The sequence below is a fragment of the Malaclemys terrapin genome, chromosome 7 (genome assembly GCF_027887155.1).
Source record: "Malaclemys terrapin pileata isolate rMalTer1 chromosome 7, rMalTer1.hap1, whole genome shotgun sequence".
In the NCBI taxonomy this organism is placed as follows: domain Eukaryota; kingdom Metazoa; phylum Chordata; order Testudines; family Emydidae; genus Malaclemys; species Malaclemys terrapin.
Window position 1 is genome coordinate 24,517,900 of NC_071511.1, and position 27,599 is coordinate 24,545,498.

At 44.8% G+C, this 27,599-nt stretch overlaps 1 protein-coding gene across 24 annotated transcripts in view; it reads right to left on the minus strand.

The window, feature by feature from the left end:
- Positions 1-19,214: 19,214 nt before the first annotated feature.
- Positions 19,215-27,599, minus strand: part of SLMAP (sarcolemma associated protein) — a 152,478-nt gene continuing 144,093 nt past the window's right edge. For 14 of the 24 annotated variants that reach the window (XM_054036230.1, XM_054036239.1, XM_054036255.1 and 11 more), the window contains 2 exons: positions 27,017-27,151; positions 19,215-21,139 (listed from right to left, as the gene is read on the minus strand). In XM_054036230.1, the coding sequence (XP_053892205.1) occupies positions 21,050-21,139; positions 27,017-27,151 (225 nt within the window). In that variant the 3' untranslated portion in view covers positions 19,215-21,049. Of the gene's footprint in view, positions 21,140-22,184; positions 22,275-27,016; positions 27,152-27,599 lie in introns of all 24 variants that reach the window. The other 10 variants (XM_054036251.1, XM_054036250.1, XM_054036240.1 and 7 more) reach the window with 1 other exon arrangement.

Genomic DNA, 27,599 nt, shown 5'->3' on the forward strand with positions numbered 1-27,599 from the left:
CACTGAACACCAACAACAGTCTCAGGCCCAGATCCACAAAAGTAATGGAGGTGTTTGACCCTGAGCATTGCAACACCTCACTTTTAGGTACCTAGAAAACCATAGAAAAACTGTGATCCATAGAGCCCGAGTTAGGTGCCTAGGTTCCTATACAGTGAACGGGGACAGCCTTAGAATGCAATCCACACTGCAGGGAGTCATCTAAGGTAGCCAATGGGAGATGCTAACAAGAGGGGTGGGTCTTAAACCCCACTCCAGAGATAAACACCTAAATCCACTCCACAGGAGGCATCTGTCTGTGTTAGCAATCCAGGAACAAGGGGAAGATAAGTGCTCCTCAGCCTAAGTTACTTAACTACTTAGCTATGGGATATTCTGATGTGGGTGTCCTTCAAGCTCTCCTGTTGAAATTGTTCCACTTTAATTAAATAGTAATCAGACCAGACAAGGAGCAAGACTCCCTCTATAGTCCAGTGAATAAGGGCACTCACCTGAGAGGTGGCAATTCCTTGTTCAGATCCTCTCTCCTCATCAGGCAGAGAGGTGGGACTTGAACTAATGGTCTCCCACATCATAGGTGTGTGCTTTAGCCACTGAGCTAAAGGCTTATGGGAGGTTGTCCTCCCCCTTTCTCCAGCTGTTTTTGTGTGGAGTTAAGTGGCCTCCGAGTACACCTACTGGAGTATGCCTCACATGGAACTTTAGCAGAGGAGTGTATATCTTCCCCTGGTTCATGGATTGCTTTGGAGCTGAGGCAGAAGGCAGGGCACCCCAGTGACTTTAGGCACCTACAGCTCTAGACAGCAGCTGAGCAGGAGTTTTGTGGATCACAGTGGCACCTAAAATGAGATTTAGGCACCTAACTCTGGGGGTTAGGTACCTAAATACCTTTGTGGATGGGGTTTGCAGTGATGAATACAGTGAATCACTGTGATAAGACAGTAGTTACTGTTGTGTTTTATGCATGAATGATTTACAGAAGGATTCTACAGCTTGAGGAAAGAGCTAACACCTGCATTCCTGGTATCATGGTCTTCTGAGGATTGCCTGTATGAATTTACCTTGATTTTTTTAATTTATAATTTTCTGATGACAAATTATAATTTAATCTCAACCGGAGAAATTAAATCAGATTCAGAATAATAATTCAACAGAAACCAAATCATATTTGTTAAACAATTATGCTTCAAAGGGGATCATATATTTCCCTGGGGCATAATTCCTAAAATGTGCTCTCTCTCTCTCAGCTCCTTTTGTAGATTCAATTCTGCCATTACACCATGATGGTTTCATTCTATTTGTTCATAAGTGTTGCCACGTGGCTTATTTTGGGGGCATTGATGCTCATCTTCTTTTTCTTGGGCAACATCTTAATTTTCTTACCAGGTAGATAGAAGTGTGAGAAAGGCAAATAGGAGCAGAGAAAGAAGAAAAACTGATCCCAAAAATGCATGCTTAAAATATTCTCTTCATTCACAGGAAATTGGCTATACAAGTTAAAAGCAATATAATTTTCCTGGCACACACACTCAAAGAACTTTATGTACTGGAGTGATATTTTGACATGAGAGATATTTAATGAAAAATATCAACATTCTGTTAAGCACAGATATGGTTCCAAACCCCATCCCCATCATTAAGAATGCAGGTGGCCTGCATTTTTGCAAACACAGTATATGAAGATAACAGACTAACAGAAAAAGCTGTCCTTTCATTCAGGATGTTTAAATTGGAAACTCCTTGAAACATGAGTAATATCTTCTATTGCCCAGCACTGAAAACACAGATGGCACTTTAAATAATAATGCATGATTTTGTCTCTTGCATGGTTACTCAACTATAGTGATCCGGTAGCAGGCCTTGTTCCTATCATGTTTGCAGGTGTTCTGTTACAGACTCCAGTGACATAGAGCAACTACTAGTGTTTATTTCTGCCTTCCAGGAGCAGTTCTGTTAGGAGGGAATAGAGAAGGATTACTTTTACCTTACGAACTGAAGTTCCAAGGTGTGACCTTACTTCAGTCTCCTGGCCATGTACATTGACAGCAAGAACTGAAATCATCAGCACGCACATTGCACTGAAATATGGAGTTGTCTCCTCTTGGATGTTGTACACAATCCTTGAGGCTCTTAACATGAAATTAATAAAAGCTCAAAGGTGCAGTCATTGGGCTACACACTGTTTAAACGACCACTGTATTTAGGCCAAAGAGAGGCTGTGTAAAGTCTTAAATGTCTACTGCAGTTGGCCTTTCTTGCTCCTCATAACGTAAGAGGCCATCACACTATTTTGATTTTACTTTTATTAAACATTAAATGTTTGTTCTCTGAATCTTCAGAGCTGTTGGAGGCATTTCACCAGCATTTTCTACTTGCCTTTGTTATTGAAAATGCACAAACTACTCAAGTAACCGTCTATTTCTGTTTTCATACACACGCACATATATATGAATGAATGTGTGTGAGAAAAAGAGGGCAGAGTAACAAGATTCCTTTTCAGTTTCATAGGAATCCTTGTCCATCTTTTTAATAATAGGAAAACATTTAGCCAGGCTCTATGGATGAAGTAATGAACAATGAAGTAAATATGATAAAAAGTCTCTCAGCTATCATGTACAATGGTTTAGCCTGAGTGATACAACCTTGAATTAAGACAACGTAAGGAGATGCTGACATCAACAATTTTTTTTCTATGCTAGAAAAAGTCTTATTGGCAAAACTCCCCTTCAGTTGGCACAGGTGCCACATGCATCCACACTTAATTAATTAATTGTGTCCCCTACTGACAAAACCCTCCCCTTTTGCTGGCATAGTTATTCCCCTTTCCAAGAGATATTAGTCCTCCACCAGTATAGGTCTCTTGGTACAAATGCCCGTGTGAACACACATACCTGTACTACTATAAGCAGACCTCCAGCAACATTCCTTTCACCAATGACCTTTCTGATAAAAGTTTTGACCTCAGCTGCCCGGGGGTCACAGTGACCATAACTATGCCTCCTATTTAATATGCCCAGCACATAGTTTGCAGCTGCATCTGTTCCTGTTACCCACTATCTTTCTCCATGCTACAAGCACAGCTCCAGCTTCTCTTTTGGCAGCTGCACAGACCAGGGGAGATTTTGATTTTCTCAGACTGTGAGGGAAGCAGTGTACAAGCACAGAGAGGGCACTCGTTTCAAAAGAAATGGGGAATCCTGGGGCACGCGGCCAGGCAACAGGAAAGGAACTGAGGCAGGCTTACCAAAACATTAAGGAGCAGAATATGACATCTGGAGTTGCCCCCAAGACCTGTCTCTTATGCAGAGCTCGATTCTGTATTGAGCACAGGGCTGGCTCTAGGTTTTTTGCCACCCCAAGCAAAACAATTTTTGGCTGCCCCCCACCCCAGCCCTGGGCTCTCACCCCCCCCACCAGTGCCCTCCCGCCTCCCCCACCCGCACCCCCTGCCATCCCAGGCCTAGTCTCTCTCTCCCCCCACAGCCACACCCCTGCCTCCCCAGCCCTGGGGTCTCTCCCCCCACACCCGCTACTGCCCCAATGCTGGGCTCTCCCTCCTATCCCACCCCACCCGCACCCCCTGTTGCCCAAGCCCTGGGCTCCCCCCCACCAGTGCTGACTCCGCCCGCTCCCCCCTTGCCTCCAGTCGGTCCGGCGCTGGCAGGGTCGGGGTAAGCAACAGGCCACGCCTCAGCCCAGGGTCCCTCCAGCCAGGGTTCCCACCTCCAGGACCAGCCAGACCCAGGAGGGCAGAGCCGGGGGACTGCCCTGGCAGGGGGATGAGGAGCTGGGGCAGGGTAGCCCAGAGAGAGCGGAGCCACAGAGAGCGGGACGGGGCCCCCACACGGCAGCACTCTGCCCTCTATGGCTCCGCTGCTGCTGCTGCTTCTGGCCGTCCTGCCGCAGTCCCTGGGCAGCTCGGGCCGCTTTGCCCAGCCCCGGCTGTGGTGCTGGGGAGTGGCCGCCCTGCAGCACCTGCAGGCAGCTCCCTGTGCCCCACAGGGCGGCCCCCAGCTCGAGTGTCCCCTTCTCAGAGCCTGTCCGGCCCAGCCCACAAGGTACGGTCGCTGCTCCCCCGTGGCGTGAACCGCAGCAGCCCCAGGGCGCCCTACGCGCACCACACGCTGCTGCTACCAGGGCCGGCTCTAGGCTTTTGCCGCCCGAAGCAGCAGCAACAACAACAAAAAAAGACTGGCTGGAATGCCGCCCCTGAAAATGTGCCACCCCAAGCACGTGCTTGGTTTGCTGGTGCCTAGAGCCGGTCCTGATTGAGCAGGGATCCTGTCACCAGCAGGGCCGCTGAGAGCAGGTTTGGGCCCCAGTGAAAAAAATTTTTCGGGCCCCCCAGCAAGGGCGGACCGGCTAAACAGGGTCGACGGGGGACGGGGGGGGGGGGAAGGAGCCAGGTCCCGGGCCCCTTTCCGGACTGCCGGGCCTCAGTAAGGCGATGAGTAGGGGGGAAAGCCAGGCCCTGGGCCCCCTTCTGGACCACCGTGCCCTGGTAATTTGTACCGGTTTCCCCGCCTTCTCGTCGGCCCTGGTCACCAGCCCAAGGATGACGCCAGATATTTTAATTTCTCCAGAGGAGGTCCTGTGGGACAAGGAGGAAGTATTTGTTATTGCTCAGGAGGCGGATGATGAGGCAGATTACAAGCGAGTTGGGTTGAAAGCTAGGAGGTCTCCAATACATAGCTGTAAACCCAGACCCTTGGTGTAAATGCCTCTTGGTGATGTCCGCCCTCCTAGAAGGAGAGGGACTTTGGTAGGAGCAATTTATCATTGCTGCCTTGTAAAATAAGCCATATTCTAGATAAACAGTTGCAAGCCTGTATATTTATATTGGCCAGGGAGGTAGTGTCCAGTCATATATACTTGCCCCACCCCTACAGCTGTGAACTCAATCTGCCATTACTGCACCCACCTTCTCTCCTCCTGCTACTACACTGACACACTCTGGCAACTGCTCTCACTTTTCAAATGCATCCCAGTTAATCAGTCTAACATTGTGCCATAGTCAAATACAAATAAAGCTGAGATGATGTTGATTAAGTATTTCTGTCAATCTAGATGATGTCATTTCATGGTACTTGTTAGTCTACTTAGAGAGAAACCGTAGTTAGGGGACTAGCCTAGGACTGAGTTCCTTCTCCATCACAAATTTCCTGTGTTACATGGGGCAAATCATTTAGCCACTCTCATCATCCATAAAATGGGTATAATGGCCCTTCCCTACTTTCACAGGGGTGCTGTGAGGATAAATACATAAGAGATTGTGAGGTGCTCAGACACTGCAGTAGTACCTAAGACAAATAGGCTACTTCAGCAATGATGTAGAAAAAAAACATCCTCCATGTAAAAAGGCTGAACATGCAGCATTTTTCACTGTGAACTACATGCCAAAATTAAGTTTTTGCAGTTTTTAAGCTGGCCTGTAGTAGCATCCCGTTGCTTTAAAAAAAAAAAGGACGACAGCATTTGAGACATAATCAGGAAAACATGAGAACAGAAGGTAAGCAACTGAAAAAATAGCCATTCCTGCTCAACACCAGTTTAAAAGAAATAAGGAGGCAACCAGTGAATCGAATTGTTAAATCTTTCCTTCCCATTGGAAAGGCATTTGTTTACTCAGAAGACATCTTGCCAGCCGGGGTATAGCAGTGCTGGATGAGGAGCAGCTGCCCTATTCCCATCTCCTTTATAGTATTCTAGCTCAGCAGAGACTGCAGATTACTGTCCCAGATGCCAGCTAGCTCCCAAACTGAATATTGAAAACTTGAATAGTTTCAGATTTTATGAGAGCTCTAAAAATTTTAATGATATTTATTACTTCATTCTGCCAGTGTAGAATGGGCGTATTCCTAAACTAGCCATGATTTCCCTATAACTCTGTGTAAAAGGTACCTGCACCTGTCTATTAGTGCGATAGCATTGAACTGATTGCAAAACAACTTCTCTAGAAAGCACAGTTTATTCATACATTCAGTCTGGGTAACTGAACATATATCATTTGAGTAAAAATATATTTGTAAGCTATGTACCCACAGTTAACATAGAGTCAGAGCTCAGATTAGAATAGAAGTAGCAATGGAACTCTCCTGCACACAAACCGAACTCCAGCACTTGAGATTGCCAAAATGAGACACTACTCTCGGCAGATTGTGCAGTTTCTCAGAATGTGATCACATGGGTCCTGCTAGGTTCCTGATGTTTGACTTCCTCTCAGCGGGGCAAAGATACACCCATTGGCAGGCCAGGTTATGACCTACCACATTAACCACATGCCTAAAGCCCAAGATGCCACTTTTATGATGGCATCAGAATCTTAAGTCTTCATTAAAAAATATTTCTAGCCTCATGATTGCAAAGGAAAGTTTGCAAATGTGAACTGAGTAATTGATGGCATGACATGGCCTGAGTCTGCAGACAGCCTCCAGCAGGTCAAGTAGCAACAAACAGAGCTGAGAAAGAAGCTTCCTGGCCCCACAGCCACCATCAGAATAGACCTTAACCCTGGCTGCTTTCAAGCGAGGTAGGTTTGGCTGGTTGTAAGACTTGGAGGGGCTTTATGGAATTGACTCAACCTTGGTAGGGTTTAGATACACACCAGGGGTCCTCCTCTTTTTTTTGACCCCATTGTCCAGGCTAAAGTGTCTCCCTAGCGACATCCTCTCATGGTACCAGAATGAGATGCCACTCACAGTAGATTCATAATATGATCCCCCCCTCTACATTTTTAACATGCTTTGACAGCAGCAAAATAGTTTATTATCATTAGGCAGCTAAATTAAATCTCATTGAGATGAATGGGGCAGTTCACATCTCTCAGAGCTTGTGTCTCAGGCTCGGCAAGATGCAGGCAGTAATCTGTTAATTGGTTTGTATTTAACGTTTTCATGTTTTCCATCAACAGGACTAAACAGTTTCTATCTTTACTCAAATGTAGGGTGACCATATTTCCCTATGCTGAATACGGGACACCTGGTAAAATTACTCATATTCAAGCGAGTTCAATGACAATCAATCAGAACTATGCAGTACAAACATTTAAACTAACATCAAGTTGACTGAGCCCCTGTTAAAAAGAAAAACTGCGTAGTTGGATTCTTTTTCTTTATCTTCTTATCTTTAAGGCTTTAGGGGTTCACACAGGGAGAGGTGACACACACACACTCCCAGTGATGAGCTTCCAAAATCCTAAGAACCGGTTCCCTACCGGGTCCTCAGCAGCACTTCGGTGGTGGGGGGGGGTCTTCACTCGCTCCAGGTTTTCGGCGGCAGTTACTTAACCTGGAGTGAGTGAAGCCCCCCCTCCCCCACCGCCGAAGTGCCGCGGAAGACCTGGTAGGGAACCGCGCGGTGAGTACAAGCCCCACATGCCAGTCTCCCCCCCATACACCTGACCCCAACACACGTTCTGCCCCCGACTGCCCCCCTCAGAACCCGCAACCCATCAACCCCCCCCCGGCTCCTTGTCCCCTGACCACCCCCTCCCGAGACCCCCCACCCTAACTGCCCCCCAGGACCCCACCCCCTACCCAACTCGCCCTGCTCCCTGTCCCCTGACTGCCCCGACCCCATCCACCACCACTCCGACAGACCCTCGGAACTCCCATGCCTACCCAACTCCCCCCCCCCCCCCGTTCCCCATCTCCTGACCACCCGCTCCCCAGAGCCTCTGCCCCCTCCAACCGCTCCCTGCCCCTTATCCAACCTCTCCTCCCAGCCCCGGCCCAGCCCCCTTACCATGCTGCTGTGTAAGGATGCCGCGCAGCCACTGGAGCTCGCAGCCCCACCCCCTTACCATGTCGCTCAAAGCAGCGGCACCAGCAGCGCAGCACGCTGGGGCTCTGTGAGGGGGAGGAAAGCGGGGGAGGGGCCAGGGGAGCCTCCCGAGCTGGGAGCTCAGGCGTGCCGGGCAGGACAGTCCCGCGGACCAGATGTGGCCAGCAGACAAGAGTTTGCCCACCCGCCCACCCCTTTAGGAACCAGTTCTACACCGGCTTCTAAATTTAACAACCAGTTATCGTGAACCGGTGCGAACTGGCTCCAGCTCACCACTGCACACTCCCATACACCTCTCTCACATGGGGTAGGCAGGGAGTGACTGACCGAACCTCCCCTCCCTGCCAGGCGCTCTCCATGCTCCATGCCTGGCTGGGCCCCTGAGATGGACCCGCCCCTCCTAGTACCTGGCGCCCAGGGCTGGCTCCAGGCACCAGCCTACCAAGCATGTGCTTGGGGCGGCGTCTGGAGGGGGGCAGCGCAGCGGGGCGCTCCGGCCCGAGAGCAGGGCTGCGACTGGGCTCGCCGCCCTCCCCGCGGTGCTCTGGCCGCCAGGGAGAGCAGAGCCGCAGCGGGCTCGCCACCCTCCCCCCGGCGCTCCGGCTGGTCGGGGAGAGCGGAGAGCCGCGGCGGGCTCGCCACCCTCACCCCAGCGCTCCGGCCAGTTGGGGATTGTGGGCCCACGGCCGGGCTCGGCGCCCTCCCCTGCCGCGCTGGGGGGAGAGGGGCGGCGGGTGGCTTTTTTGCTTAGGGCGGCAAAAAAGCCAGAGCCGGCCCTGCTGGCACCGCGTCTTCCCGAGGCAACATTGGGGGGGGGGCATGCAGGGTCACATGCCTCCCCTCCCCAGATTTCTGTCAGGGTTCACACCAGAATGTGGCCAGCAGCAGCCTTTTTGGCACTGTGCAGAAGGGAGGAGACAGGAGCTGCTTCCAGCTGCAGGGGAGGTGGGGGGAAGGGATGACCTGGCCTGTGTCCTTGTAGAGCTCATCTCTTCCCCCCTCCCTGCTCCCCTGTGGCTGGAAGAAATTTGTCCCTTCCTGCCTGTACAGTGAGGAAAGGCAGCTAACACCTCCAGGCTGCTGCTGGCCACCAACATAACCCAGCCGCCTCCTGTCCCCCGGCTACAGCGCACGCAGAAAAGGGTTAAGCCCTAAGGACGCATTGTGCACCAGCGCCTAGGAAACCTGGCTGCAGGAGCTTCAGCAAACCTGGCCAAAGTGGCGGCTCAGCAGGAAAGGGTGCCTAGGGGATGGAGCAGCCCCACACTTCCTGAGGGCAGGACCCGGGGTGGTGGTGGTGGTGAAGAGGGTGCTAAGACCTTGCCCAAGGGGCTGCTGTGGAGCCTGCAGGGCTGGGGTGTGAACAGGCTGGAAATCGCTTCCCCCCACCCCCACTCCAGAGCTTAGCTGACCCCGGATCCCTAAATGGCCTCCTCAAGGATTGAACTCACAACCCTAGGTTTAGCGGGCCAATGCTCAACCCACTGAGCTATCCCTTCCCCTTGCAACCTGTAGCACACGAGCCCATTTTTACTGGCATGCTGCTGCCAGTCAGGGTCCCGGCCACCGGACCCCTCAGGCCGCTGCCGGCCTGGGTGAACGGAACCCTCAGCCGGCAGTGGCTGAGCAGGGCCAGCGGCCAGGACCCTGGCTGGCAGGAGCCGGCGGCCAGAACCCCAGACCAGCAGCAGGCTGAACTGCTCAGCCCACTGCCAGCTGGGGTCCCGGCCATCAGTCCCGCTCAGCCTGCTGCCGGTCTGGGATACCAGCCGCTGGCCCCGCTCACCTCACTGCTGGTCTGGGGTTCCAGCCGCCCGGCCCCCTGCCAGACGGGGTCCCGGCCCCTGGCCCTGCTCAGCCCTCCTGCCAGCCTGGGGTACCAGCAGCCAGCCCAGGGCTCTGTTCCTGGCCTGGTCCCAGCGCTCTGCAGCCCTTAACAAAAATTACACTACAATTAGCTTAAAACCTTGAAAACTTAAAAACTTTGTATATTACAATAATCATTAAAAGATGTATAATGTTAATAAATACATAGGTGTGATGAAACAAAGTAGTTGTACTTATGTGCCTGTGCTTAATTTGTGTTTTCGATGATTTACCTTCTAAAAAAAATCTTGCATGTCTCGCACCCCCAGGGGGTGCGTGCACCCCAGGTTAGGAACCACTGCACTAAACTGATAAGATCTGCATTTGAATCTAATTTTAAATGAAGCTTCTTAAACATTTTAAAAACCTTGTTTACTTTACATACAACAATAATTGAGTTATATATTATAGACTTATAGAAAGAGACCTTCTAAAAACGTTAAAATGTATGACTGGCATGCGAAACCTTACATTAGAGTGAATAAATGAAGACTCAGCACACCACTTCTGAAAGGTTGCCAACCCCTGCCCTACTCAAATGAAAATCCACAGTCTGAAGAACAAAATGGCAGCATCATTAAAAAAATAGGTGGGGGGTTGTTAACCCAGCATGATCTAGCTTAATCTGAGCCCCTACTTACAGTATGGTAAATAAAAAACCAAAACAAAGCATACTGGTAGTACGTATCTTACACCCAACCGTTGTCTTATATTTAAACAACTTAAAATGCTGTAATAATCTTCACCTAGCAGAGCTTACTTCAGGTAAACTGGAAGCTGGTGATTTTAAATGAACAAAGGTAACCACTTGATATTGGTTTCTGTGTTTAAGAGAATTGATGAGTCTTTAAGACAGGCCTGTGAGCCAGTATTTTAGTTCTGTCTTTCATCTTAGTGCAATCTGCATCAGATAAACATCTGCTAGATTTAATCTCTCTGCCTCTCTGAGGACAGCAAATAATGACGATTTTGCTGATAAATACGTATTCTGCGTAGATGCAAGACCCTATGCACCTGTGAAAATTATGGAGTGCTCACCAAACAGTCATCTCAGAGGCACACTTTCAGCTTTGAAAAGTTTCAGAGTTTTGGTTTTTTTAAGGTGTTGGTTCCTCTGCTGAGGCTGCTAACAAGGGTAAGTAGGAATTGTGATTGAACTGACATCAGTTTATTTCACGTGAGCCAAGCAACAGGAATCAGATTTTAACAAGCTTAGGGTATGTATACACTACAAAATTAGGTCCATTTTATAGAAGTTGATTTTTAGAAATCGATTTTATACAGTCGATTGTGTACGTCCCCACTAAGCGCATTAAGTTGGCGGAGTGCGTTCTCACTACAGTGGCTAGCATCGACTCACGGAGGGGTGCACTGTGGGAAGCTATCCCACAGTCCCTGCAGTCTCCGCTGCCCATTGGAATTATGGGTTAAGCTCCCAATGCCGGATGGGGCAAAAACATTGTCACAGGTGGTTTTGGGTACATGTCACTCATCACTCTCCCCTCTCTCCCTCCATCCGTGAAAGCAACTGCAGACAATCATTTGAAACCAGGCATTCTTTCTTTATTAATTAAAAAAAAAGGGAGATAACTCATAAGTTATCCTGGGTGGGGTAGGGTGGGGTGGGGGGTGAGGAAAGGACAAGGCCACATTGCTTATTGTAGCCACACTACAAATCAAAACTGTTTGAATGACAGCCTTCTGTTGCTTGGGCCATCCTCTGGACTGCAGTGGCTGGGTGTCCGGAGCCTCCTCTCCCCCCCCCAACCCCTGCGTTCTTGGGCATCTGGGTGAGGAGAATATGGAACTTGGGGAGGAGGACAGGCGGTTGTACAGTGGATGCAGCAGCGGTCTGTGCTCTTGTTGGCTTTCCTGCAGCTCCACCAGATTCCTGAGCATGTCCGTTTGCTCCCCCATTAGCCTCAACATTGCCTCCTGCCTCTGCTCATCACACTCACTTAATGCTTTCCCTGGTCTCTGCCACTGAATGCCTCCATGCATTCAGCTGTGCCCTATCAGTGCAGGAGGACTGCATGAGCTCGGAAAACATGTCATCGCGAGTGCATTTTTTTTACCTTCTAATCTGTGATAACCTCAGGGACGGAGATGATAGAGGGAGCATAGAAACATTTGCACCTGTGAGGGGATAAAAAAGGAGAGTAAAATTTAAGAGGATACATTTCTGAGAACAAAAGGGAGACTCTTTCACAGTGAATCAAGCAATTCACAGCAGACAGCACGTGTGCTTTAGGTACAAGGTCGCATTTTGCCTTTTATATTGAGCGCCTGCCGGTATGGTGACACATCACACATGGCTGGGCAATAGAATTCGGTTTCCAGGCAACCATGGTAAGCCAAAGGGTACGTGGGTTTGCCTTCTAATGCGTTCATAACCTGGAATGTTTTCAAACTGCAGCACCCTCCTTTCCCATAGCAAGCAATGCCAGTTGGGTTTGCCATTTAAAATGAGGGGATACGGTTTTCGGGTGGATGTGCAGCACATACTTCCTCCTCACCTCTTTGTGTGGCTATTTGGGAAGATCCCTTCACCCCTTCCCCTGCTGCGTGGCTATTCTCAGGGACGACCCCTTTTAGCCAAGCACAAACAGCCCAGCATGAACAGGGTCCTTTTACTGTTCCCTTACAAAAATTCCCCTATTTCAACCAGGTGACCATGAATGATATTCTCCTGAGGCTAACACAGAAAGATATAGACCGAATGTTGCTTAAATGCAACCAAAACCCAGGACCATTCGCTGCCATGCTTTGTGCCGCAATGATTCCAGACTACTTGCTACTGGCTTGGCGAGGTAAAGTGTCCTATCGTGGAGGGCGAAATAAGGCAGCCCTCTCCAGAAACCTTCTGCAAAGGCTTTCAGAGTACCTCCAGGAGAGCTTCATGAAGATGTCCTTGGAGGATTCCCGCTCCATCCCCAGACATGTTAACAGACTTTTCCAGTAGCTGTACTGGACGCAAATGCATCCCAAGTCTTCAGGGCAAATCAAACATTAAACACTATTGCTTTTAAACCCTGTACTGTAGTTACAAATGTGCACTCACCAAAGGGGCCTTCTCTGCCTTGAGGGTTGGGGATCTCGTCTTGAGAGGGTATTGGCTCCGGGGTGATGAAAAGGTCCTGGCTGCCGGAGAGAACGGATTCACTGCTTGCCTGCTGCACATTCTCCTCCTCCTCCACAAAATCCTCCTCCCTGTTGCCGGAGACTCCCCCCTTGCAGGTGTCCATGGACAGTGGTGGGATAGTGGTAGGGTCCCCCCACTAGAATGCCATGCAGCTGATCATAGAAGCGGCATGTATGGGGCTCTGACCCAGAGTGACTGTTTGCCTCCTTTGTCTTTTGGTCGGCTTGCCTGAGCTCCTTGACTTTCATGCGGCACTACTGTGTGTCCCTGTTGTAGCCTCTGTCCATCATGCCCTGTGCGATTTTGGCATATATATTAGCATTTCTTCTTTTTGATCAGAGTTCTGCCTGCACAGATTCTTCTCCCTATACAGCAATCAGATCCAGTGTCTCCCGTTCGCTCCATGCTGGAGCTCGTTTGCGATTCTGGGGGGACTGCATGGTCACCTGTGCTGCTGAGCTTGCCACGCTGACCAAACAGGAAATGAAATTCAAAAGTTCCCGGGGCTTTTCCGGTGTACCTGGCTAGTGCATCGGAGTTGAAAGTGCTGTCCAGAGCTGTCACATTGGAGCACTCTGGGATAGCTCCCGGAGACCAATAATGTTGATTTGCATCTGCACTACCCCAAATTCGACCCAGCAAGGTCGATTTTAGTGCTACTCCCCTCGCTGGGGAGGAGTACAGAAATCGATTTTAAGAGCCCTTTAGGTCGACGGAACGGGGTTGCTTGTGTAGACGCATTCATTATAAAATCGACCTAACACGGCTAAATTCGACCTAACCCTGTAGTGTAGACCAGGGCTTAGTTTACTACCACCCATCTCTAGATTTGAGAGAAGCTATATATAGTCAGCACACTGCTTCACTAGAGTCTACTAAAATTCTCTCTACACAGGAGTAAGAATGTGCTCAGAGAAACTGCATTTGAGTATTATGAGGGTGGACTTGCCCCATGAAGTACTGATTAGAGAGATTACTATAATAAATTGAAAGAAGCTGGCTGGGATATGATGAAGGGACTGAAACTTCACAGCATACCAGGGGAAACAACAGAGTTACAACTTTGAAATGAATTGTGTAAACAAGCTGTCAAATAAAACTACACAATTACAAGTTTTGATAACTAGAATAGAATTAGTAGGAACATAGGTCATTGATGCAATGTTTTATATAAAGAAGATAAGCGCTCACACAGCAATATCTGACCAAGGCAAATGTGCAAGTGCAGGAAGAACCATTATGAAGCTGTAAGAACCACCATTTCCCGCCCCCTGCCCCCAATCTCCCCGAACCATTAGTTAGTATATATATAGAAAAATATTTTGAATGAAAAATCCCCAGTTATGCTTACATTGCAATCATATTCTACAATAGAAATAGACGCATACAAGATGAAGAAACAGGTTTTCCCATTAGTTAACATTATACACAGCTAGCCTGGGTAGAATATCAGGTGATAGGGAGCCAGTAAGCATGAGTTAGCTATGCTACTCTCTTCCACCCCATTGTATAGTATTATCTATGTTAAAGGGAATCATCTATGTAATTTACGTGTTTTTGCCTCCATGCCCTAAGGAAAGGTATTTTGCACTAGTGTTGGCAGATAGGGATTTGAGAGGAAGCGAGTGATATATGCTAGGCATGGACTCTGCTACCAGAAAAAAACATGAAAAACCACCATACATCTGTATTCAACATAATTATTATTTTAGTAAACAGGCCTGTCAGTTACATGACTTTTGAAATGCTTTAACTATGTTCATGTTTTAGAGTTTTTTTTTTTTCGGGGAGAAACAGAAATAAAAGGAGATAGTTGGAGTGCCAGCTGTAGATTCATGTAATATATTGTGCCACAGACTGGAGCCCGAGTGCATCCCTAGATGATCACAAAAGCTAAGCAATTACCAGTCCTGACGAGAGAACTTTCATTAACAACCTTGATGCTGCAGAAAGAGGTGTTGGTGATCACTAGGTGTCCTTCCATCTGAGTCAGTACTAAACCAATGCTCCAGCATCACACTAGATGGCCTAGTGCTGGTGGAAATGTCTTTTGGATAGATGTGAGAGATATCCTGGGCATGTGAGATTATTAAACAATTTGAAGCACTTAAGTGCAGGCTGTGTTAATGCCAGGGTACTAAACTAAATATTTGCATTCCACCTAACATTGGGCCCAAACTTTCATTCAGAGAAGGGCATCTGCACCCATCCTAAAGTATCAAAGCATTGCTCTAGCAATGAATGTGGGTGAAAGGATTATCATGCTGTCACATTAATGATACTTTATTATTTGTACAAAAGATGCAACTGTATAAAGTATAATTATAAATAAACTAAGGGAAGAACACATTTAAACTTTTTTATTAATAGGCAAATTGTTTCCGGCTACAAAACAACCTTGGAAGTCTAAAAATCATAGAGAACTTTCTAAGACAAAAAGTATTGCAACCAAAGTGGGGTAATTCTATATTAGACCTCATTCTGACAGATGAAGATGAATTGATTGCTCAACTAAAAACGGATGGTTGGCTAGATGCAAGTGATCAAGACCATTTTCTTCATGTACAAACATAATATGATACCAACCAGTAATATACTTAGTGCTTTAAAAGAGCCAATTTCTCAAAACTGCAAGTAATCGTGCAAAATTGAGTGGGAGGAAAAATTTAAAGGGCAAAGCAGGAGCTGACAAGGGAGTGGAGGATGGTCCTAAGGAATAGCTAGAAAGGACCACAAAACTTTAGGGCTAGCAAACATGTAAGAATTAATGCTGTGATCTGATTTCCAATGAGAGAAAGTAAAAGAGGTCACCAAGAGGGGCTGTAGAGTTCTGGGGGCTGCCTGAAAGCACAACCGAAAGAGGACTAGTAAGGGAAGGTCAGCTGGATTTGAGGAACTAGATGTGGTAAGGGTTGTAGGGAATAGTAAGTCTCACAAACAGATTCTGAGGTAGATGGTTTGAGGGCGAGAGAAAGCAGTTGTTGCATCTTCTGACTGACCCTACAGACCTGCTGATGTGATTCCCTCCCATCCATGTAGTTTCTGGTTCTGTCAGACTCCATAATGCTACATGGACCCAAGTACAGGATCCTGGAAGGGTTCCTGCTGGAAGAGCTCCTGTGGGCTGAAAGGACGACTAGAGGAACTGGCTTTGAGTGACAACACATCAGGCTTAATTATGGAATCAATGCACACAGGCTCCAACCGTTGGCAGCTTGCCAAATGCCAGGTTAGTGAACTTATGCTTCAAACCAACCAGACAGTGCTTCTGGGAAAGGTCAATGCAACAGAGGCTGTTCCTGGGGAAGAGTGAAGCTAAAGAAGCCATTGTCCCAAGCAATACGACTCTTCTACAGGCTAGAGAAAGACTTGGAGATATATGTAAAGGCTTGTATATGTAAAGGAAAGTTATATTGCTATGAGCTAAAGTGCGAATTTAAACTGATAGCTATACCAGTATAATTCCCTGAGTGGATGCTTATTCTGGTATGAGTGGTATTTTTTTGTTTTGATTTTTAAGTTTAGCTTATGTCGCCTCACAAGGAGTTTACACTAAACCAAAAAAGCCATTCTTTTGAATGTCTCCATATGGATAGTTATACTAGTATTACATGTTGGTTTAACTATACTGGTATAACTGGCCCAAGGGCCAGGGTTGGTGGCTGGAGAGCTTAATTTGCATATTCCTGCTTCCAGAAGCATGGGAGCAGAGCTATACAGCCATCTCTCTCTGGACTAAAAGAGGACCACTTGAAGTCAGTCATATCAAAAGTCATACCAAAGAGTAACTACAGCCCAATGATAAATACACACCCACCCATCTTTACTAGAAAATGGTTAAAGTCATTGAAACTGAATTACATTAAATCAAAAGGATACACTTCTTTTGTTTTGGGTGGTATGGAATGGGGTAAAGGTCCCTAAAAGTCTACAAAGCAGTTTCTCTTAATTGACAAAACAACTGAGAGATGGATAATCTTAGAGAAAGATGGCCAATAAAACAGGTTATCTGCCAAAAAGGTCAGACTACACGATTATGATGGTCCCTCCTGGCCTTAAAGTGTAAGAGTTCCACTTTTGTTACATGAAAATGAAGGTAGAGAACTACTTAAAGAAAATACTTTGATTTTGAAGCTGGAGAAAGTGCTTGGAGGAGTTGATATAAAGAAAGATAGAAAAAATAGTTTTAGACAAAGTAAATTAAGATAAAGCATAAATAGCCATACACAGTATGTGTGCATGCATATGCGTGTGTATATGTTTTAAATGACAAACCTGTATATCTGTAACTCCAAAATTACTACAGAAAGTATGCCACTTTCCCACAAAGTATTGTAGCTGTCCGAGTGACACTGATGATCCAAGCTTTTTTAAAAGTGCCTGGAACCAGACAGAATGCATATGTGAAGGTCAGTGAAAGTTGTTACGGATGACACTTCTAGAAAATTTGGTCAGAAGACAGAAAGTAAGTTGGGATTCACAAGTTTACTTGTCGAGATGGATAGTTACATTGACTCCAGCTACCATGCAGGAATCAATCTGGCGCTGACTCTTCAGGGATAAGACTACTTGTTTCCTTTATGACATAATTCTACAAAGTGTTGTGTTGCTCCATAAAATTCAGTCTTCATTTATCACCAATGTTATCCTGATAATTTCCTTTGGCAAGTTTAAAAAGAGCTCACTGATCTGATCACAAGAAGACTTCAACCATATTACAGAAGAGAGGTCAACTTTAATATAATTCAGAAACATGGTACAGGTAAAAAGCTTGTATTTTCTTTTAATTATACTTCCCCTTTAGGTTGTGAATCAAAGGTCTACTGTTGCAGGCCTTCTACAGGTAAAACTCACTGAAGTCAAAGTTTTGCATCAAATAAGGACTGCAGTAGAAAACTAAAAATGTTAAAACAGGAGTAATATAATGTGGTTAGAGGAGACATGTTTTTAATGTGTCAGTTGGGCTATGTAATTGATGAAACAGTTTTCTGGAACCAATCCTGCAAGATGCTGAGTGCCTCTCTAATATCATTAACCTCAATGCAAGTTGAGGGCGCTCATCACCTTCTGACAAGCTCTCATTGTATCAGGGATTTGTTAGTTTAAAAAAAAAAAAAATCCCCAATCTTTTGTTGTAATAATCCCCAGAGCTAGTTAGCAGTTACTCTCAGGCCTCATAATTCAAAAAAGGGTTGTAAATGTGCATGTAATATAGATAATTCTGTAAACATATGTAGTAACAGTCAGCTGGGAAGGCAGGTTTGTGCTCAGTCGGGTGGCTGTGTTTGGAAAAGTTTTTTATCCACTTTCTCTTTTATTGTAAAAACCCTGGAGATCAGAACATTCCGAGACACTAACCAATCCTCTTCCAGGTATTCCCTAAAAGGAGAGTGAACTATGCATCTTAATTTATTCTTGATCATCTTTTGAACATGCATAAGTTAACAGTTCCCAGGAAGAGCACTGTACTATGGGAAATACTGTATTGTATATCTGGACACAGATGCATATACTGAACACACATATCCATGCAAAGTATACACATTATGAGTGTCTGTGTATATAAAGTGAATATAAATATGCATACATGCACCAAGTTAGGGACTTTTTTCTCATTTTAAATAGACATGCTAGATTAACATTGTCAGCTGTTTCATGTTTTGAAGACTACTGAAAACTCACACAATTTTTGTATTTGTGTAAAGAAAATAGTGCTGTGAAAATAATGAGGGCTGCCAATGATCAGGCATCTCAGAGGATACTCAAGTTTGGCGCCCCATCATGCTAAATCTAGCTGGGCTGCAAGGTGGAAAGGATTGCTTGCAGTTCCGCTATCTGGCCACCAGGAGCTACTATATCCTCAGGTTTCATGTGGCCTCTCTGCCTCTCTTCTTCAGAGGACACCAGGTCTGCATAGAGGCTAGGGAGGAGGCAGTCATGGTAGGAAGGTGAATGGAGCACGGTGGGGAAGAAAAAATGGTTAAAAAGGGACGGGGCAGAACTAGAGAAGCTAGTGGGAGAAGGAGGGAGACTGCCTCAAGCTCCTGCACTACCCTCATCAACTCCTTTCACAGCTGCCCCAGGCTCTCTGCACTATCCATAACCACCCTCCCACCTTTCCCCTAGCTTTCCACCCCTATTATAGGCACCCTCCAAGTTCCAACACACACAAAAAATCTCTCTTCCAGATTTTTCCACAGAACCAAACCCCAACCCATTGTGCTCCCATTCCCTTTCTGCTTCAAACTAGACCTGGACAGGAGAGAGATTTAAATTTAAATTTAAACCAATGTGAATGTGAAATGAAAAGTAAAACCTTTTCAATTATCAAACATGCTGCAAACATTGTAGTAATACCTAGCACACAATGAATTTAACACAGATGTGCGGTTTTCAAATGAGATTCAACTCAAACATGCATACGTAGAGTAAAGTTATTTTATTAAATCATGCACATCACGTGTGTTAGTGCAAATAGTTTAATCTGTACTCGAGAAATTCTATTGTACTTATTATACCTTTACAAAATAGATTTAAAACAATTATTTACTTTAAAAAATGTAATTCTGAAGTAAAGCATTTCAGAACAATATTTGCAATAATCTATATACAAGAGGTACCGAGTACCACTGGCATATGAGTGTTTTGTGATTGGGTGGCTTCCTGCAACTGAAAAGGATGAAATGTTAACTAGGTGACCCAATATTATAGTCTAAAAGTCACTTGTGGATTTATTCTTCCATAAATCTAATAATCCTCCCATTAGCAAATCCCAAGTATTTTAAGATAGAACCTTTAATTAAAGGACAATGACCCTCAGAACCTCACAAGGCAAATTATATGCTAAACTTCTATTTAAATATTCAACTATATCTGTTGATTGCCATTAAATATTTTAAAGCCAATTAAATCTTCGCTGAGATTATCTTCCTATTCTTAAGTTTCCATTAGATGAATTCATTTTACTTTGCAATCCTTTAGTATATTATATAGGACCTTAATAAAACTTTTTTAACTGAACTGTTGAGTTGCACAAGACAACTATAGCCAACACTTAATTCATTGTTTAACTACAGTGGTTACCCAATCAAAAAGTCAATGTATGAAGGTATATTATGCATATTGTGTCATGTAATGTTGATGCAAAAGTTTCTAATTACCAAAAGTAAACACTCTCAGCTTATTAACTTGATGCATACATGACCAGTTAGATGACTAACTTGGCAAGAGCTTGCCTATCTTGGATTTTTTCATTTACCCATAGATGCATTGTAGCACCTCCCATATTGAAGTTTTCAATAAAAACTTACCTAAATAGACAAATATTTCTCCAGTTCAGTTTTGAAAGTATTAAATGACTGAAAAAATAAGTTGCTAAAATGTGATATGTGCGAAAATATTCAGATTTTAAAGAATGTGTCTCTTTAAATATATGAAATTTAATAAATTACATTCGAAATAAAGGTAATATAAATTGGATCACTGCACTATGTCCATCAAATGACCAAGATTTTGCTCCCAGAAATACCTTAGTTCACTCAAGAACACACACAAGCACACATTCCCACACGCGCACACAAAATATCCTAGGCAGGTGTTTGCCATCCAATGTCTTCTCTCTTTCTTTAAGGCTGGAAATGAATTGTATTTATTCCCAAAATTATTAATAAAACAGAATCTTTACTGAAGCAAAATATTTGTTTCCTTCAAAAGGCCTGGAAAGAGAAGTTATTTTAAGTCTTGTTCCCACTAGCTCAGTGACTTGCAGCAAGTAAAAATGGTACATTAATGTAAAAAAATATTTCAAACTGAAAGGCACTGAGCATACTGCCTCTGTTTCCAAGTATCTGTAAGGTTATTTGGCATGGGTATCCAAATCAGAAATGTGTTTTTCTTTTAAATCTGGCAATCAGATTCTAAAGTAAAATATCCACAAACCTACCCATTATAAATAATTTGGTACCAAGAAGCCTACTTTAGGCCACCATAATAGTATTTAGAATCCCAACATACTAATTTAAAAATTACATGAAATTGTAAGCAAAAATATTGCTCACAGTAGAATGAAGTCATAATTTTATTCCCTCTTTATAGACAGATACATTTTATACAGTTTAAAGCAATGACCCTACTACTGTTCTCGCGCAGAGCTTTGTTGTATTAAGAGGTAAAAAGGAAGAGAATTAATCTGGTTTTCCCCAGTATGTGAATGATGCCAGCTTCTAAAGGGAGGACGGTGAATGGATTCAACAACAGTTCTCATGGAGAAGCTCTGGTTAGGCCTGGGTACAGCACCACAGCTGTTACAGCAACCAAAGCTGCCATCAGAGGCATCCAAGGCCATTGTCTCTGTGTGGAGAGAAAAAAAATTCAATATCATATTTGTTCTAGTTTACACTACTCAGTTTACCCCTTGGTTCCAATAAATCCTGAGCACCTGTTGATAAACATCACTAATATGTTTCCCATGAACCCTTACTGTTGGGAAATCCTGACACGGGGTTAAACCATATTTGGCCTACCACAAGGAATTCCAAGAGACGCAGTCATCACAATGGCATGTCACCATGAGTCTCTTTATTAGTTGTATTTCCAACTTTGTTACAATATGCATCTAGGATTATATCTTCTATTAAACCTTTGAGGGATTAAGATGCTTATAATATTGTTCGTGCAAAAGTATTGCTAGACCTATGCTATGCAATAAACAGAATCTAACTTCTTTGCTCTGTGTGTTTAAGCCAGATCTGAGATATTAGTTTTAAGTGGATCCTATCAAGGTAATTTTTATTATTATTTTACATCAAGGGTAACAAGTATTTTACACAGGACATACTGGGAGACACTGTAAATGTAGTGCAAGCTTAGAGTTAAGAATGCAAACCCACCACCTATTTGTTATTCCCATCTTGTCCTTTTTCCACCTTCTTCACAGCAGTAGTGAGAAAAGTGAAAAAGTGTTCAAAGCCAGAGAGGAAATTCTAAATCCACAAATAAGAAATAAAGGACCGAATTTCAATTTAAACAGACAAACTCTTCATTTTCCATATTTGATTAAGTAATTAGGTTTTCTTTCAGGTCCTGTCACTGCAGTATTTCACAAAATTTGCCCCATTTTGCTAAAGACAAACTGAGACCAAGTTAGAAGAGAGACACTCAAAACTGGTTAGGTTAGAATTAATTCATAGTTAGAAATATCACAAAGAAACCACACAGATGTTAAATGATTAGTTGATTGTTCAGCTGGACAGTATCACCACTACGGCATATTAAATGAAGGGGTTGCTTCAGGTAAATAAATATCCGTGAGCAGTTCACCATGCACTATTTTACAAAAATGGCACAAACAGGCGACAGGGACAAACATACATTGACTGAACAGTAGTGCTTGTACCTTTCTCTACCACAATGGGCCGTAACACCAATACAGGAAAGCCAGGATTAGGCCGATGAATACGGCTGGGACGGGTTGTAATATGGAAGGCTAAAGAAGGGAAGGGATATTAAAAATCATTTTTTGCTATAAAATCAATAAGGTAAAGATGATTTAGATGGGGGAAAATAAGTCAAAGAGTGAGTTTTGTTTTAATTGAAATGTATTAAAGACATCGAACACGATACAGCATGATCTAATTCGGTATACAAAGTTAGTACACCACTCTACTCAAATGAACATGGATATTTAAAAATAAGATGAAGTAAGCAGAAAAATGTTCTAAGGAAGCCTTTTGCCACCACTTAGAATTTAGGATTTCAGTCAAAATGAGGCTTAGACTGACATGTCAATCTATCACATTATGGTCTTCCTTTTTAAAGGAAAAAAAGAGATGGGAGACTGAGCATGGCTTTTCCTTTACACAATGAAACCTCATCCAGGCATCCCTAGGCAGTGGACTCTGCATATTCAGAAGGTCCAAGAAGCACTACAGATTCTTCATCCATTTCTTCACTCTCAACAATTTTCAACCTCCTGCTCACAAGAAAAAATTCTCTTCCTATGAATAACCTACAGTTATATCACAATGCAAATCCTGTGGTCAGGACACTTCTATGAGACTGCAACATTATTCAAATTAGCAATGAAGTGTACCACAATGATGGAGTACATATCCATCAGGGGACTCTGGGAGATGAAAATCTCCACCAGGTCATCAGCTTCTGATAGCTCAAATTGCTAAAATCTGAAAGTTGGATTTACGTCTTGATCTCACGTTGTGACAACGTTGTATTTCTAGACAAATTTCAGGCCATCAACATAACACATACCTTGTTTTAATTGCACACAAACTTGTTCAATTAGTTTTAATAGACACGAATACACCTCTTTATTTTGAGCTTTGGCTGGATAACCTCTGTCCTGTGTCATGAATTGGTTAATTCAATTTCAAAGGAGTGACTGACATAGGTGATGAGAATTGGTAACTAAGCTGATTTTTAAACTATCCTTAGAAGACTCCTGCTTTTTCTGTTTCTCTAGCTATATATGTGTGTGTACACACATACCTCAGGAGTAAGTTCAGATCATGCTAGATGTCTTTTTAGTGCTTTTTTGTGCCGAAGCCGTGTTGATTTCATATAGTCAGCTAAATGAGTTAAACTCATGTTTATAGATTTCACAGAATAAGTTACTAATAGATTAAAAAAAAAAAAGTAATACAGGCATTTCAAGCATAACTTCAAATAAAGGTCAGTATATATGAAATTTAGATGATGTTCTACCCTGTGCAATACATGCTTTGAATTTATGCTAATTTAAATTTGTTTTAATCAAAGCAATATTCAATAGACAAGTTATGTGTAATTATAATCAAGGCATTTTCATTTGGGCTGTAAATCTGAGTGCCATCTTCCCACAAGCAGCAGAAATATGGTAGAAATAATCAATGCAGTGCCAAAAGATTTCAAATTCATCAAAGCACTTTACATGCTCAGCACCATTCACATGGATAAGTCCATCACTTAAAGTCTCAGGAAATCATCAATAAACTACAAACATGCAAAATACAGGTAGCTCCATAGGTCTATGCATTTAGAACATAACATTGCTTTTTAAAATTAATTCTTCACCCCTTCAAAAGAAAGAGGAACTCAAAAATCCTGTGGATTTCCAATATGAGTTTGCAAATGGAGTAAAGGAATTTTCTCTCCTCTAGCATTTATAGTACATAGAATGGTCTACTGCATTTTATTTTAGCGATCATTACATGCACCCATACAACATGCATGACATACATTAAAAGCAACCACCACATTAAATGTACTTGCCCACAAAAAGACAAGACAACCTTTTTATTCTCTCCCCACACCACCCTGAAATGTAATGAGTTTCCTCATTGCTGTCCTCCTGTCAAACCAACGCCTGATTAAAAACATGCGCCCCTAATATTATGATTGAAGATCTGTAAACTCAGGCTTTGGCAGGCCACAAAAGGGAGGAAGTTCCACAGTTGGCGTCCTTTCTTCCAAAAAATCTTAGCCAAGAGTGAGGTGAAAGATGATGGCTTCAGCCACAAGAAGAGGTTAGTGGTACTTGGAAAAAACTTCCAGCCCCTTGGAAGCTCCAGGATTTTTTGAGTCACCTAGCAAGATTAACTAAATTTTCAAAGTTTTAAAAATGTCACCCCATGAATGTTGAATTGAGGCTCCTCTTAGGAGTCCTTCCCTCCATACACTCTTTGCTGTTGCTCATCTTATTCTGACCTCCTCCAGCCTCCCCCATTCTCTGTTTCCCCTCAGTCCTTCCTCCTAGTTTCTCACTGACATACTTAGTTTGCTTCCTGAGGTCTAGGTTCTTAAAAGACTAAGTGTAAGGAGTCTACTACTTACCACCAGCCACTCAGGGGATGTCTACACTGCATTATAAACTCAGGCTTGGACTCAGGTTTGAGCCCAACCCCCCCTACCATCCACACATAAATCTATCTGTCTCAGGTCAGCAAGCACTCAGGACCCAAATTCTAGGACCCAATCAAGGGGGTGGGTCTGAGCCCAAGACCTGTTGAGACTTCAGTCCTAGCTCTGTCAGTTTGCAGTCTGGACACAGATCAAGCTATAGATCCAAGTCAGAAGGTCTGCATAGTGCAACGTGGGTGTGTTAGCACGGTTGTGAGACCTGGGTCAAGCAATTGTAAACCAAAGTTTTGAATGCAGTGGGGTCGCTCAAGCATGGGCTTGGAAACACCTAGTCCACAAATGTGGGTGCCACAGATCTGGGTTTACAATGCAGTGCAGACATACCTAATGTATTCCTTGCTGAATCAGGCCCTTTTTCCTGTTCCCTCTCACTCATAGTGCTTAAGGCCAAAAGGGACCACTAGAGTGTGGTCTGTCATTAAAAATTTGGAGAAGGATTCCAAGCAGGAAAGAAACTGGTGTGAGATTACCACGAACGGCACACAAAGCAACAAGACGACGGTGAATGTGGCCTCCCCTTTTCGTTCCTCCTCCCCCAATTCTGCTGCATGTTAAGAGGTCTACAGGGGAGTGGGGTAGTTATACTGGCTCTAACAGCATGGGCGGCATTCAATGACGCTGTGCTTTGTAGGCACCAAAAGCTGTCTCTGGCAGTACACTCAATCCTGTGATATATTTAAAATTAATTTACTACAGAAAAGATCATTCCAGAAAAGATCAGGCTGGAAAGCGTAGTGCATTTGAGCTATACTTCCCAACCTAAGTTCCCAGTAAGCTGTGCAGCTCAGCAGCAGCCTATTTAGTGCCGCGCAAGCACTCAAGGAACCCACCTGGGGACCTGCCGCAGCCGGAGGAGGGATGCCCCTCCCCCGCCACATAGCCCGGAGCCCAACCTGCCGCGCCAGGACCTGCTGGGGTGGCATGGCCGAATCGGGTCCAGCCGTGGTTGGGGCGGGGCAGGGTGGCCAGGGCCTGCGCCAGGCATAGCTGGAGCAGCCCAGGCCCATTGGGGCAGCGTGGCTGGAGTGGCGCATGGCTGGAGCGGCATGGGGCTGGCTGTGGCCAGCCCTCCCCCTGCCCGGACCCAGCCGCGGCAGCTCTCCCCCAGCCCAGACCTGCTGGGGCCGGGGGAGGAGCACCTATCCTGCAGCCGCAGCCCCAGAGCTGCTGCAGCGGGGAGAGGTGCCCCTCCCCTGGAGCCCAGGTGTTGCTGTGGGGAAAGAGCTGGGGGGAGTCCTCTCTCCCTGCCATAGCTCGTGAGCAACCTCCTGCACCCCAAACCCCTCATCCCCGGCCTCACCCCAGAGCCCGCACCCCCAGCTGGAGCCTTCACACCCCTGCACCCCAAACCTCTGCCCCAGCCTGAGCCCCTCATCTGCAGCTCCACCCCTGAGCCCATACCCCCACCCGGAGCCCTCAACCCCTGCACCCCAACCCTCTGCCCCAGCCCCCACCCCAGATCTGACACCCCCTGCACCCCAACCCTCTGCCCCTCATCCCTGGCCCCACCCCAGAGCCCACACCCCTAGCCAGAGCCCTCACACCCCTGCACCCCAACCCTGTACCCCAGCCTTGAGCCCCCTCCCACACTCCAAACACCTCAGCCCCACCCCCCACCACATGAATTTTATTATGTGCACCAATATGAAGGTGATGTGTCATACACCACCTCCATATTGGTGCACATAACGAAATTCATTCCGCACATGGGTGGGAAAAATTAGAGGGAACACTGTTCTCAATGTGTGTAGCACTAGCCCATCAGGGCCCTTTGTCCTTAAGGGGCAAGACCAGGAGACAGTCAGAGGATAACATTTACTGAACAGACCACCACACAGAAGGAAAATATCCTGGGAAAGATCTGTTTTTCCTGTTATTTTTAATAAACTTGTGTGTGTCCAGGTCTTTTGACTTCTGTACAGAAGATTTTCAGAGAGGATTTTTTGCATTTCTGTGTGAAGTGAAAATGTTTTACCTGGCTCCGTCTGCTAGTCATTAATCCAGATTTTTAAAGAGAGCAGAAGCACAGGGACATGTGTAAAACAGTATATGCAGTTATGCACCTAATTTATGTGCACAATTACTGCAATTGTGTATTCAATCTGCATGTTTGTGCATGCAAATACACAGGAATCTAAATGGTTACTTGCATGTACAAAGACAGCAGTGCAGCACACATTAGGTATGCAATTGCAGGTGGATTTTTGTACACTTCCCTTTTGAAAATCTGGTTTTTACCATGTAACACTCAGATGTTGTCACAATCAACAGACTTGCCCTCACAGAGGCCCAACATAATTTGTACAGACTTACATTGTTTCCTTTTTCTTGTAGCAGCTTCAGGTTGTCTTTACATTGTTTGAGCTCATCTGTGATTGATTGCTTTTCCTGCTCAGTCATCTCAAACTTCAACTTCAGCTCTGAAAGTACAGTCTGTGTCTTTTCATACTAAAGGCAAAGAAAAAACAATCTACAGACTCATCTTAAATTGGACATTAGATGTTAAGTTCTGTTAAGGTAAGTCAGTGAAGCTTCAGAAACAAAACCTTCCTTATCAATCACGTTTCAAGATAATTTGGTCAGAACTAGCCGTTCCATATAAAAACAGCAGATGAGAGATCTGTTTGGATGATAATTAAAACCATCTTATATCCCAAAGAAAAACTACAACAAAGAATCTTTTTCCATTCTTACTGAAACAGTCTTCTAAGTTTTCTTTTTACTACAACATCCAACCACAGTATGCTCGCTATGGACATACCAGGGCATTAGTTCAGAACAGACTCAAAGAAGTATTTCTCTTACTAAATAACTCAATCTACTTCCTAGAACACTCAGTTTTTTCCTTGTAGGTTTCCCGTCTATTTGCTAACCAGATCAGACACTGCTTTGTGAT